At 34.8% G+C, this 15,223-nt stretch overlaps 2 protein-coding genes and 1 long non-coding RNA gene across 3 annotated transcripts in view; all 3 read left to right on the forward strand.

The window, feature by feature from the left end:
* The window catches only part of LOC127877524 (adhesion G protein-coupled receptor B1-like), a 469,993-nt gene extending 466,729 nt beyond the window's left edge, over positions 1 to 3,264 (forward strand). Inside the window, exon 14 of the mRNA XM_052423469.1 lies at positions 3,254 to 3,264. The gene's annotated coding sequence lies outside the window, so the exon portion shown is untranslated. The remainder of the gene's footprint in view (positions 1 to 3,253) is intronic.
* On the forward strand, positions 1,510 to 8,670 carry LOC127877534 (uncharacterized). Its single transcript, XM_052423490.1, has 2 exons — positions 1,510 to 1,941; positions 6,330 to 8,670. The coding sequence occupies exon 2, from the start codon at positions 6,453 to 6,455 to the stop codon at positions 7,107 to 7,109; it is 657 nt and encodes a 218-aa protein (XP_052279450.1). The 5' UTR covers positions 1,510 to 1,941; positions 6,330 to 6,452; the 3' UTR covers positions 7,110 to 8,670.
* Positions 8,671 to 8,691: 21 nt separating this feature from the next.
* Positions 8,692 to 14,338, forward strand: LOC127877540 (uncharacterized). The gene is made up of 2 exons (XR_008048479.1): positions 8,692 to 9,997; positions 10,450 to 14,338. It is a non-coding gene; the product is annotated as an uncharacterized LOC127877540 (long non-coding RNA).
* Positions 14,339 to 15,223: the final 885 nt, after the last annotated feature.

Consider the following 15,223-nt stretch of genomic DNA (forward strand, 5'->3'; position numbering starts at 1 on the left):
GTAATCAGCACAAAGTCTTCGTTGTGTATATATGCGCTTATGTGGCTACATCAAGAAAATGTGAACATTTTTGCATGATTTGTTTTGGCTTAAAATAAACTTCAACTGTATATATTGAGTAAAAAAGAGAATTAAGAATAATAAATGGATAAAACGTTTCTTCCAGGTATAGCTAAATGTCGATTCACGTTCGTGATCGCCTTGAAACCAAAATTTAGGGATATTTTCTTGTCAGAAACGCATCAGACTTACATATCACTCATATTAATTGACGCTCGATTGGTCAGTGTCGGCTCGGGTACTACTTACATGTACTTTATGTATACTTAAATGTACGGCAAATATACTAACACGTACCCGGTCACTTTAGACTGTACCCGAGTTGTTTTTCCGCCTAAAATCCGATGTCGTAAAAACGCGCTACGGAATACGAAACAAAATTCTCTTTGAAAAAAAAAACTTTCTCAAAATGCTTTTTTGAGCAGGATTTTCGATAATTTAGAGGCCATTTTACAGAATATTGACATAAATACAAACGTAATTAATTTGACAAAAAGCCGACAACGTAAAGGGGAAATTATCTAAAGGATTTTAGTATTTTGTAGGACAATTAAAACAGTGTCAGAGACTTTTGTCGCTTTTAAGGAACTATTCGATTATCATAATTTTGTTTTGATTATTATTATTTCTTACTAAGAATGAGATTCTCCACCTTTATTCATGATTTAAATTTTGTTCATGTACGTTTATACATGTTTTGTTTTCTTGTGAGTGTTTGCGTGTGCATATTTTTGCATTTTTGTTTTCTTTTTGTTTATTGCTTGTGAAAATGTGTTGTCCTCATGTGCCTTATATGGCGTATTTAATCAAAATAAACACCAAACCATATATTCTTTAAAAAATGTGATATTTAGTATTATTTCTTGTTTGCTAACAAACACATATTTTATTAAAGGATGCATGTCATAACGTTGTACACATAATTAATGATGTATACAACTGCTAGTTTTAACATACACATATAGGTTTCGTTTATTTAAAAAGTACAGAAAGCTAAAAAGTGACGTGATTTGTTGTTCAACAACAATTAGTTATGTGTAACCTATGAAAAAGTAAATTCGTTCAAGGTAATGCAAGGTAATTGTATAAACGGCAAATGCACTTCATGTGTTGTTTATGTTTATTTTCAAAATATGTAAAAGTGGTTTAATAGCACATGTTTTACACATTTAAGAGGTAGTCGCTCATACTTATGTCTTATTTATGATACTTGTATGCATTAGCAAGGATTTAACAAGAAAAACTGAAGTATACGTTGAAATCAATTTGCTATAGGAAAACGCAATACAAATACAAATTTTATTTAAAGTCGGTTTTTACAGAACAAGTCATCCTAGAGTTGAGATCAATTATAATAAATAAACAATTAAATTAAATTAACCTGCAATTCAATAAACACGATTATTTTAACATGTTAAAAGCGATAGAATTATGGCATGTGATACAAATAGTGTTTAAACAGATTGCGCTGCAGTTGCTGATCTTGACCTGGGTCTAAGAGCTGCTATAAATAATAAGGTAAAAGTCTAATAATGAATATGGACACAAAAGTGTGACAGATAAAAAATGTCTGCCATTTATATGTAAACAAACGTGCACAAAATAATATAACATGCAGCAAAGAGCAACTGATGGTAAAACTAGCAAAAGCAATTAACAAGAACAATAATAGTAGCCATTCTAGGTACTACAGCAAGAACATCTGCAATCCTCCTCGTCCCACGAGCCTATCAGACTTCGGAACTGGTTAAGTCCCGTCACATCCCTGAAGTGCTGGGGTAACGAGTTTCAGAGCCTGGGGGCTGCGGAACGGAAAGACTTGAGACTTTAACTGGTTCTTCTTACACGTGGAGATTCAGCTGTATTAGTGAACCTAAAAGAGTAAGAGTTATTTCTAATTTTAATTACTAGTAGATCATAAACATATGTTGGTGTCTGTTTATTAATTATTATGTATGGTTCTATAGCCATATGTCTTATCTTTCTTAATTTTAAGCTTGGCAGTTTTTATTTGCTTAGCAACCCTTCATAATCAGACTTATAGTCATTATAAATAAAACTAAGAGCTCTTTTCTGTATGTTTTCTATTTTCTTAGTATTTATTTCTCCACAAAAATGCCACGTTAATGGACAGAAATTGAAGTTTGAGAGAATGAATTAATAATATATATTAAGTTTGCCAAGTTAACGAAGATTCCTACCAATACGCTTTAGAACATTTAATTGTCTGAATGCCTTTTTACATAAGTTGGAAATGTGTTTGTCAAAATTTAGTTTAAAATCTATTGTAACCCCTAATAAGATAACCTCATCCTCGCAGTTTATTTTGTTACCTGACACGTCAAAAGAGATATTAGCTTTGTGAGTTTTAGAACCTATTGCGATTGCCTGAAATTTATCGGTAAATTACGTCTAATTATTTGGCACTATTTTGCATCCTGAAATATCTCTTTGCAACTGTTTAGGTATAAGAAAAGTATGGGATAGCTAAACATGACTAGTATTCAGCTATCGAATAGTCATCTCCAGAAGAACTTATCAGAGATATAAAACAAATCTTACATTAAAATATCCAATAATCACGTATATATATATCTGCGCTATTCTAGAATGGTCCGAATTTTAATATCTGAAATTATTGCCTCAGAATAAGGAAATGGCGTTAAGTTAGTTCCTTATTTGGAAGTCTGTATTTCGGACAATCACATTCGGATATGTTTTTAATATGTAGTGAGGGTTATTTAAGCATGATTATGTTATATGGACGTATTCTGTCACATTTCTTTTTATATTCTATTCGACAATACACGCTGAAAACAAGTATTATGAAGACGATATTAAGTTCCTTTTTCGGATTTAAAAAGCGAATAAGGAACTATGTTATCATTAAATAAAACAAAGTAGAAATGTACTGCAATTAATATTTGTTCACCCGACGTACATTTACAATACTTTTCGTTTAGTTATTCATCTTATTGGTTCATTTTGATTTATAATTTACAGAAAGAACATTCCAGTTCCTTATTCGATTTGAATAAGGAATAAGAACCAGTTCCTTATTCCTTATTCAAACTGAATAAGGAACTACATTATCATTACTTCAAACATAGTAGAAATGTATTGCAATTAGTATTTTACATATAGAACCAATATATAAATAATGTTCATTTATATGTGGTTAATTTTGGATCAATTTCATTGATGTTTAAGTAAGACAATGCCAGTTCCTTTTTCGGATTGAATAAGGAGTAAGGATCTGGTTCCTTTTTCCTTATTCAGCCGCGAATAAGAAACTGGATTATAAATAAAAAAAATGTTTAAATGTACAAGTTTGCTTTTTTTTAATATCACATACATGTAAAATATAAGTTTATGTTTTAAGTTTTGTTGATGTGAAGTTATTATTCGAATTAGAAAATATCGGTTCGGTTTAAAAAAGTAATCCTATGCAAGCGCGAAAAAGAAACATGTATTTGTAACGTAATACATCAAGTAAATGTATTCGAGTTATTTTGTTTCGATTTAATTAAGAAATGTTTGCATTATTTTCTTTGAAACCCTGAAACAAATTTGTTACGCGTGAATAAGGAACAGTTCCTTATTCCTTATTCGAATAACGAATACGGAACAAGGAAAAAGGAACCAACTGACGCTCCATGTAAACCTATGGTATTGTGAATGGTTGCATTCCTGTTGTTGTGGTAGCATCAGAAAACCTAGGAGCATTTATTTACCCGGTATACACATTTTTGCATTTGGAATGTAAAAACAAATGAACAGTTTTGAAAAAGACATCTAATTTGACGACATTTATGTCAACATGAAAATGAATCGCTATAGTTATTATATATATTTAATTATTGTTATTTGTTTTTAAATAGAACAGCTAGCTATGAAGAATAGGTCACATAGGCTTATTATCCCTTTCCCACTCAGAAGCAAAGTGAAAATGGCTATGTGCAAAAAGCATAAAACTAGAACAGTCTGCGAGTAATTCATAGTCTATTCAGGATTTATGCTGTTTGCTGCTCATCAGTTTCTAAGGGTTTGAAATGAATCTTTTAAAACTAGAATCTAGTAAAAAAAAAAGGTCTTTAATTAAATGTATTTTTCTTAAAGACTATAAATGCGTCAAAATACGTATCTTAGTGGTCAAGTGTTATAAGATGTCCCATTTTTTTAAATTGTCAATGTTTTGATTGTACAATAAAATGTGCAAATAATCAATTTATATTAGAATCATTAAGGCATATTTTTTCTAACAGAATGTTCATTTATCTTCAGGTGTGTTTTTCTGATTATGATAGATTTAATATACTGTATATTTTTGTACAATTTCCAATATTTACAGTACAAAATGGTATAAAATATTGGTGTTCTGGTTTTTTCTAGCTCATGGGTTAATTATGTGAGATTGTTTTCCATCCGCCCACATACATTTGATTTATTTGAAAACATAATTTATTTTTAAATTTAATACATTGTCATTTATGGTATTAAATAAGTTTTTCCAATCTAATCTTTTTAGCTACTCCAGGAATGCAAATGTCTGGTACACAAAATTGTACAATTAATAAACCTGTCTGGTCGATAGATGTTCAAAGTTAACTGCTCCAAATTACTGAGGTGAATTGTTTAGGCATGAGATTTTGGCAAGAAGATGTTAAAACTTATAAATGCCAGTAATTCAAATGAAAAAGGTCATTTGATGATCTCAAAATGCACCCATCGCCAACTGTCATTTATACAAACATATCAAACAGTCAGATATAATAAATCGCTGCCAAACAGTCCAACAAATTGTCTGAGAAACAGCATGAGCATTTTATGTAAGGAAGCTAATTTGTTGGTGAATGGGCATTTTGAGTGGCTGAATTCTTCTGACATACTGGCTATGATTTTTAGCTCGGCTGTATTCGGAGAAAACCCGAGATATTGTCATAGCTAGCTCGTCCGCCGTCCTCGTCGTGCTAAAACATTAAAATTTGCTCTAAAATCAAAGTGCTTCCACCTACAACTTTAAGACTTGATATGTAGCTGCACCTTGATGAGTTCTACATGCCACACCCATTTTGGGGTCAGTAGGTTAAAGGTTAAAGTCACTGTGACCTATAAAAAACTTTTTTTCAAACTGCACCCGCAGCCGAGCGTTTGCACCCACTATGCGGTGCTCTTGTTCGATTGAATAATTGCATAATTATGGTAATTGAAAGGGTGGACAAGTCAAAGGTGTTCTATGATGATTAAAAGGGTGGACAAGTCAAAGGTGTTTTATGGTAATTGAAAGGGTGGACAAGTCAAAGGTGTTCTGTGGTAATCAAAAGGGTGGACAAGTCAAAGGTGTTCTATGGTTATTAAAAGGGTGGACATGTCAACAAAGGTGTTCTATGGTAATTGAAAGGGTGGACAAGTAAAGTGTGTTCAATGGTTATTGAAAGGGTGGACAAGTCAAAGATGTTCTATGGTAAATAAAAGGGTGGACAAGTCAAAGGTGTTCTATCATAAAGATATTGAAAGCATCTGATTCATGACCTGTTTTGTATTGGAATTCTCCACCTACCTCTGATTCATACCTGGCAATGCTAAGTTTCTAGCTTTAGCATTTATTAGATAGGCTCGTCAAAAGCTTACTTATTTTCGTCTTTGCACAATAAAATCTTTAATAGGTTAAGTGACCAAACTAATATTGATGAACTACTGTCATGATTAAAAGGGTGGACAAGTCAAAGGTGTTCTATGGTAATTGAAAGGGTGGACAAGTCAAAGGTGTTCTGTGGTAATCAAAAGGGTGGACAAGTCAAAGGTGTTCTATGGGTATTAAAAGGGTGGACAAGTCAACAAAGGTGTTCTATGGTTATTGAAAGGGTGGACAAGTCAAATATGTTCTATGGTAAATGAAAGGGTGGACAAGTCAAAGGTGTTCTATCATAAAGATATTGAAAGCATCTGATTCATGACCTGTTTTGTATTGGAATTCTTCACCTACCTCTGATTCATACCTGGCAATGCTCAGTTTCTAGCTTTAGCATTTATTAGATAGGCTCGTCAAAAGCTTACTTATTCTCGTCTTTGCACAATAAAATCTTTAATACGTTAAGTGACCAAACTAATATTGATGAACTACTGTCAATGGCAAACGTACAAACATGCAAACAATATAACCCCAATAAAGTTTAGTAACCTTTTCAATATTGCTGAAATACTGTTAATGGCAAAAATATAAACAAACCGTTAAACAAACACAGCTGACATGTGCTGTTACCTTACAGCGACCCCCATGCCTCATCAGAGAGATCCCAGGACCTCCCTGCCCATCAGCAAGTCAGAGGGACAGGCCAGGACAGAGGAAATGGCAGCCATGTCACTTCATTCGACTGAACCAACAACGGACTATGATAGTGACAGTGGCGATGAAAAACCAGACTCTATTCAGAAAACACAGGACCCCAAAATACAGTAACATTGATTTCCGTCGCGGATCAAAGCAAGAAAATGGCACCGGCCCCTTCTCATGTCTCAAAACCAAACACTATACACTCAAGCGTTCCCTTAGACGACAAAGGATTTGTTATCCCGCCCAAGCCGGATGTACCCGCACCATCTCCACCCGTTCAGGCACGGCACGAATCACCGAACAAATCATCATCTTCACCATAGCAGAGCAACAGAATGGCTGTAAAATCGAAATTAACACTCGACAAGTTTACATCGAGCCCCCGCCATTACCTCCCGCTCCTCTGCCGGACTTCATGGGCAGTGTGCCGAACATTAACATTCCTGCGCCTTCTGCGATTGTTTCAAACGGCGCACTCCCCCAACCCCCACCACCACCACCTGCGGCATCAACATCCGAAGAAATCACAAAAACTAAATCCAGCGCTAGTTTGGATTACATTTCAAAGTCTGTTCCTCACAACGCGATCGCTGCTTCTGAAGCCAAAAGACAGGAACGACTCCAGAATGGTGGTCCACAGATTGAGGAAGTGAAAGCAAAGCCAGAAATACCACAGATGGATCCAACGCAAGCTGCCATCATTGCTGCATTATGAAACCGCGACAACAACTGGAGAAACAGGATGAGAACATGGTGATCGACTCTATCGAAAGCAGGCTTCAGAAGACGAAGAAGCTGCAAGCCGCCAAGTTTCCCTTGCTGGTAACAAACCACTGAAAACCGAGGCTAAACCAAATAAAGGGGGAAAACCCTGTGTAATCCAGTGTAAAACCATTCGCGCCAAAAACAAGTCCAGTACTGTTCGAGATGGAAAAGGAGGAGTTTTCATTAAAGTCGAACCAGTAAATGAAATTAAAACAGTCGACAACAATCAACCAGGATTGACGCAAATTAAGCGAAGCTTTTCTTCGCCATTAGCAAAGAACACGAAACCAGTATTTGAAACAAAACAAACACATTGAATAAGCAAAGGAACACCTGTTGAAGGTTTTAATGTTAAACAATTAGAAAAAATCCTCCACTTCCACTTCAGAAAGCAATAAATCTTCAGAACGAATAACAACTGTCGTGGTAGAAGCAAATAATAATACCAGTGACAACGGAAAGACTGATTATCTTGCATTGGCAGAAAAGAAACGACTCGAGTGGCTCCACAAGAAACAAAAGTCATCTGAATCCCCCTCAGGTACACCTGAAAGGGACGGCGTGAAATCAAAAACTGTTGACATTAATGGCAAGCCCACACAATTGTCTATTGGAGACGTGTATAAAAATGTGCCTTCCCGCCTCTGGGCTTTAGAGACGATGCTAAAACACATGCAAATATTGCGCAGTGCGAAATTATTCCCCCGCCATAACATTTTAGCAGTGACAGCGGATCTGAGCCAAAAACACAGCAAAATAGTCCGGCATTTTCACGGATACGGCGAGTTTAGTATCATCGTTGTCAACTTTTTCTTCATTGTCAGGCAAAGGACGCAGCAATGGTTACGAATAACTTATTGCTCCACCGGCATTGGGATTCGGGGATGATCCTTCTTCTTTTATTCAACCACCTCCCGAATTTGGGAATGATAACGTGAAGAAAAACATTCAGTGATAAAGCTTTGGAAAAGTGGTTTTGTAATGATGTTCTTGATCGGCTGGACAGTTTAAATATGAGCCAATACAAAGCGAGCTTTAAGAGGAATTGTGTTGATGACAAGAAATTACTGGACTTAAGCAGAGACAATAATATCGACCTGGGTGTTAAACAAGTTGCACACAGAATGACTATTGAACGAGCTTTTAAAAAAGCGGAAATTAAACAAAATACATCACATGAAGTGATAACGGCAGAATATTTGTGAAGCAGAACTTATTAGATAATAGTGTTACATTTTAAAATGTCTTGTGCCAGTGTTACATTTTGAATTACGTATGCAAATATGCAAGTGGTTTTGACAAAGGTTCTGCATGTTTAAGTTTGCATTCAGTGTAAAAAAGACCTGGGGTATTTTGTTTTGCTTCTAAATGTATTATAAGTTTAGACTCACATGTGAGAGAATTTAATGTATAAACTGTTAATATGTCAACAGAATGTATCTGTTAGAACTAACAATTAAATTTGGAATTACCAATATTTCATTCATTCATTGGACATATTCTTCCATTGAGGCTACATTTTATGTCATTATAAAAAGTAATATATTCTTCATTATTTGCAAAATACTTTAATTTGCATTTTGTGTTTCAGCTTTTGATTTAATGTGTAAATTCCAAATTGTATAAAATTGTTATTTAGTTAAAAATTAAAGTATACAAATATGCTATAATGGTAATTGTCATTGTAAACAACAATTCAGATTATATATTACCGTTTAAATATCTAGTACTTAATACCAGTTGCTTATGACAACAAAAATATGGATTATCACACATTAAGTATGAGCAGAAATATTACATATTATTGAAATAACACAAACTGGTCTTCACTGTGTTAGATAAGAACATTTTGTAACATTTTTGGCACTGGAGTTTATTTTTCCCGTCTTTGATTACAAATGGTGGTGTACTTATGCATTTAAGCATTTTGTCATGAATTTATATAGAAACTTTATTTATTGAAATGTTATTTTGTGTGATAATTCTTTGTTTTTTAATCTGTGAATTGTTGAGTCTTTCAAGTGATGTTTTAATTTCTTCAAAACTTTCACCATTCCAAGAAATATTCCAAGACTATTTTGATAGAGTGTGGTGATTTTGTTTATGCCCCCGAAAGATGGCATATAGTTTTTGAACTGTCCGTCTGTCTGTCTGTCAGTCGGTCCGTCCGTCCGTCCGTCCGAAAACTTAAACATTGGTCATAACTTTTTAAATATTGAAGATAGCAACTTGATATTTGGCATGCATGTGTATCTGACGGAGCTGCACATTTTAAGTGGTGAAAGGTCAATGTAAAAAATATGGCTTGAACGCGGCGCAGAAGGAGGCATTGTATTTATGACAAACACGTCTCTTGTTCAATTTTTATCAACGAATAAACAAACCATGTCCGTGCATTCTTGTTTGGAGCTGCAACGTCCTGGTTTTAATGACGCACTGGCAGAGTGCAAATGCACACACTAGTCTGGAGCTATGCTAGTCCCAAATGGTGTAAGCCTAGTTTTGCTTGACACGGCTTACATTTATACACATTTGGTAACTGCTCATACCTTACCACTGTTCGTTAAAGCTAACATGGTGGTGTTAAAACTGGTGCAGGCACATTTCTTTTAACTCAAAATAAACTTGCTGCATATGCAACTGTAGCATGACCAGTAACTGTTATTGGCTGTCATGTTCACAGGACTCCCCAACTACAAGTGGGCCCTCCCCCTTGTGTCCAAACAAGTATAAGAACATCGAGGATGCGCTCAGAAAGCGTGCTCATACTGTCTCTGCAGAGGATGTCACAATGCAGCCCATTTACGCAGGCTTTGAAAGGAGCAAAACACTTTGTCGGTAAGATATGATTGTTTGGCCGTCTGTTTGATTAAATTTTAGTTTATTAACATGAATCAGGAGATTGCAAAATCCTAAAGGTATTGGGTAGTTGTATGTAATTGCATAATATAAGAGATATTAAGGATTTTATGTTAATGCATAATCTTAGAGATATTTCGTAGTAAATGTTATTGCATAATATGAGAGATATTCTAGGCTTTGTGTTAATGAGTTATCATAGTGATGTAAGGGAACGTTTTATCAGATAATCTGGTTGATGTTTAGAGCTTGTGATGTGTTGTTTTAAAAGTTTGTTTCTATGTAGCAAATCTGATTCAAGGGAAGTTATACAATGCATAAATTGTAGTTTTCAAGCATGTTAGACAAAATGAATGTAGAAACACATGTATTATCATGATCATCATCCTGCTAATTGGCAACTATTGTGAAGTGCTCTGTCTCTAAACCAGTTCCGAAAGAATCTTTAAGGGTACGAGAAGCAAAGACGTTCCCCAGTGGAGCCTCTGGTTTGCCTACGCTGAAACGCAAGATGTCTTTCTCAGCAACATTGTTACGGAAAACTAAATCCTTCATAAAGTTATGGAGAGACTGAGAGTCTAAAACTCAGAGTGATTTTGGCATTGTCTAGCCAAAGTCCAAACGTCTGTTGACATGACACTGCTGGGTACAGTTTAACTGGAAGATATTAATAAATGTTCATCTTTTATTATACAATCAAGGTTTCATTATAATTTTTTTACTTGTGATTCGTATTTTTAGTTAATATTTTCTTAAATGTGAAAAAATTTGATAGTATATCATACAAATCACCATCTAACATTATTTAGTTACTATTTTCTTAAATGTGGAGACATTGAAAGTAAATGATATAAAGCACCATCTAACAGTGTAACAAGATACAACAAAGAAGGTCCTTGTTATTCTAAAAGTTTTTAGATAATGTGTTAACTGATCATTTGAGGGAGTAGTCAAGCTGAGCAGCAGTTAAGTTCTTTCTTTCATTGTCGAGTTACTGTTCTTGATGCATTTATGAGTAACTGTTCTTGATACATAGATGAGTTACTGTTCTTGATGCATTGATGAGTTACCTCTCTTGATCTGTAATTTAACATGGATGGTCCAGTAGCCTCTTATCTTTCACTTGTTATTTATATCAACAATGCATTGCCGCTGATGTTATGCTGACTGTGATATCTCTTATATGGAATCTTGGCTGCATGTAACTGGGGGTAAACTGGACCACCCAAGAAAACTGTCGGATATGAACCTAGGGTTCCTAAAAGGCAAGCCAATCACTGTGCTAACCAGAAAACAAGGTTATGGTTTTTCAATGGAAATATGTAGTTTTTCAAGGAATGTTATTAATGTACATTAATCCTCATATTGCAAGGTAGTAACTTCATGAACATATGCACCCATTTCCATACTGAAGTAGAACATCATGTGTCCTTTCTGATTTGAGACTTTGAGATGTTCTTGAAACATAACATGGGCCCGTATTCACGAACCCATTCTTAGACTTAAGAATAAAGAATATACTAAGAACCAAGAAAAATGCGTTCAGTGTTTGAATGTTTGCAAGCTACCACTGGTGATTATATCATTCACAAAATGTTCTATAAGAATAATGATGTAGATAGAGGTGGTTAATATGGTTTATTGAAAATTTTAATTTAAAGAATTTTCTTTATTCTTAGACTTAAGTCTAAGAATTGTTTGGTGAATACGGGCCCTGATCTGCACTTTGAACCGACATGGTTACATGTAAAGTAAGTTTAACCACAAAATACAAATATTGCTGAAATGCTGTTGTGGCAGATGTTTTATTGGGTATCATATTCATCATCAAACCTAGCATGTAATATTTACGATCTACCTTTTGAAAAAAATCAAAGCTGTATTTATACCAAATTATTAGAACAAATGGATAGTAAAATCATTTCGACTGTGGATGCTTATATTGTGTTCTTGCCCATTATGGGTCTGTTGGCTTTACATTCAGATACATGTCACTATCTTGGTAGAGATATTAGAGGTTCGTGGAGAGGTTAACAGAAGTTCATGTTACAATGCCGTTGAAGGGCTCTTTCTAAAGAGATCAATTGCAAACAATAACTCCAGAATTCATAAAAAAAATGCAATTTTGTTGTTCCATTATTTGGTAGGAAAATTGAATTAAATGCTGTTCGTTATGGATACTATACTTTACATTGTTGTCATAAAACTATTGTATTATCTCAGATAAGTTCCTGGATTGTATAGCAAGCATTAATTTTCATATTCATTTGAGCTGTGCTCTTTAAATCTGGGCTATTTCAATGTGCTTTAAGTGTCGTCCCAGATAAGCCTCTGCAGACTGCACAATCTAAGCTGGCGGGAAACTTTGCACATGCATTAAAATAAGTAAGGTTTTCATAGGGCTCGACTTTTCTTATACTTATTTTTGCGGAAGAATAAGAACCTGCTTTCAACTTCCTTTCATACTTATGAAATAAGGTTAGTAACTTGTTTTTCTATCAATTTATTCTATTTCTATTGGTCTCATGCGAAGCACAGCCTTGGACAATTATAACCTGAGAGTGGGCATTAAATAGAGAATATATGGTATGAAATTGAGAACTTTTGGATTTGAAGCCACATTCATTGGAAACTTTACTTCATGAATGTGCGTTAAGTTTCATTGCAGATTATTGTGTGCAGACTGCATCGACTAATCTGAGATGGGTTTTTTTACGCACAAGCTTTAAGCCCAGTGTTTCCAGAGCGTGACTCAAATTGAACTGTGTTTGCAGTAGTATCAGTAGTCATAGGCCCAGTTCTGTCAGCTCATTATGTTCTGAAATGCCTTGCCTTGTAAGAATTGCTCTTGTGACTTCGTATCTGATTCTTAAAGACCTGCTGGCGTAATACTGTTTTCTACTGATCCTGTCTCTCTGTTTGCTCTCTTGTTTCTCTGGAAAGTAAGCGGTGCATCATACATATGTGATAAGTGTGTTTCCATGTAGTAAATATCTTAATAATGCCTGTCTGTTATCAAGGTATAAAAATGCAATGTCAAAATGGACTAGAAGGATCCATTATTATTGCATATGTATGCAATATGTTTTGCTGGCTGTCTGTCGGTAAACGGTCGATAGACCAGTTCGTTTCCGATCAATAACTTGAATTGACCGATTGGCTTGATACTTTACATGTGCATTGGCATTGGACAGTAGATGACCCCTATTGAAATTGGGGTCACTAGGTCAAAGGTCAAGTCACTATCACACTAAGTGAGATAATCGTTTCCGATCAATAACTCGTCAACGAATTGACCGATTGGCTTGATACTTAACAAGTCATGTAGGTAGACTCACACACCAAATATCGGGTCAATATATTAATGCTATTTGAAAAAAAGGCCAGAAAATGAAATGCCGGAAGGACAGACGGACGGACGGACGGACAGTCCGACTGCTATATGCCATCCTACCTGGAGCATAAAAATTATCTCTATATATGAAAGAGTTGCGTAAAAAAAAACGCCTGAAAACGGTAAAATTAATTAAATTATAGTTCGATTGGTCATTGTCGGCTTGGGTACTCTTGAAAGTGAGTCTACCAACATAATCTACAGAAGAAGTGTAAAATTCGTTTAGGTCCAATAATGTTTGGCGTAGTTATGGGCCTTGGACTTATAAAAAAAATCTCTATAATAACGCTCGATTGGTCCCGGGATTAGTTCTTCTTGAATGCTCTGAGCTTTTATGAGTACATACGTACAGCTCATAGTTCTTCCTGTCAAAGTCAAAGGTGTATTTTGTAGAGAAATGCTTAAAACATAAACTTGATAACAAATCGTTTATGGCTGAAGTTGTGAATTGTCGATTAGTGCAAAGCGAAAGAAAAGGTTACACTGCACAAATTGTTTTCACCGTAGTATCTGACGATCTGGTCTTATGGTAGCAGTTGAAATTGTATTGCGCATAACAGTGTAGTTTGAATTACGACACATTCTTATTATTATTCCCTCTGCGATCGGATAAGTGGTAGAGTCCGTGCTTTTAGATACGGCATTGTAGATACAGTTATTGCGCTGTATACTAATTGGACTGAAAATCCGGAAAAAATGGATGTAGTGTCGGGTGTTCTTACATGCCTAGAGATAAGGCTGTAGTATGGAATACTTAATAAATATTTTTTTTTTCATGCTATACAATTTAGTATTTAATTAATTAACGGAATGAAATAAATATTAGCATAAACGTATATAGATGTATGTCTACTTATGCACATATTGTAAAGCTTTGATAATGTGTGTAAATATTGAAATGCATATTAAAATAAAAGTATATTGAACCCGGCCCTTGCAGTTGTCTATCCGTATGGTCGTTCGTAAGTGGGAGACAGTGGACTGAGAGAGACGTTTAAGAGAGTTGAGTTCTTGAGGCTGTCTGTATTAAAGACTTTGTTGACTAAAGAGATGGGTAAAAGTGTGTTATGCGTAGGGAAGGTTGCGTTTTAAAGAATTGTTCTGTATGTGAGTGTGATCTTTGTCAGTGTTGTTCTAGGTGCTGTGCAAAATGCGAATGTGTTGGTGTGATAGGTGTTTTGGAGAGATTTTTCATTTGATTATTGTCACTGATTAAAATGTTATGATAAACAGACAAGAATAACGAGCGAATAATATATATTTATTCTCGCATTTCCCCAGGAATTTGGTCAGGCACTGCAGCAGGCGGTTGGTGTCGAATTCTTTATATACTTTCTAAATGTTATAAATCAAAATCCACACTACTTTGGAGCTACCAAATCACAACATTTCTTTTAATATTTATGTATTTGTCATCAGTTCATTTCATTCAAGTCATATATTATACTATTCAATAACAACCAAAATAAACAGAAAGCAAAAAAATATTGAAAAACATTCTGTGACCCATGGAAAATCTTGCTTCCAACTACTGGTCGTTTATTAGATTGTATTCTGTCATGCACAAAGACTAAAGAAAAATGTGTCGCAGTTATATAGCGAATTTCGTAAATATGAAAGAAACTGTATATCTATTGGATCTGAATATATTAAATATTGGTACTGTTAAGCTATAGTCGCCGTTAAAAAAATAATGTGAACAAATGGTCGGGATCAATCAAATAAGACGTTTGATCCCAATTAATTGTATTTATAACTTAAATTACGCACAACCGCAACACACATCAGTTACGGTTTATTTTTGAAGCAAG

The sequence above is a fragment of the Dreissena polymorpha genome, chromosome 4 (genome assembly GCF_020536995.1).
Source record: "Dreissena polymorpha isolate Duluth1 chromosome 4, UMN_Dpol_1.0, whole genome shotgun sequence".
Taxonomy (NCBI): Eukaryota; Metazoa; Mollusca; class Bivalvia; order Myida; family Dreissenidae; genus Dreissena; species Dreissena polymorpha.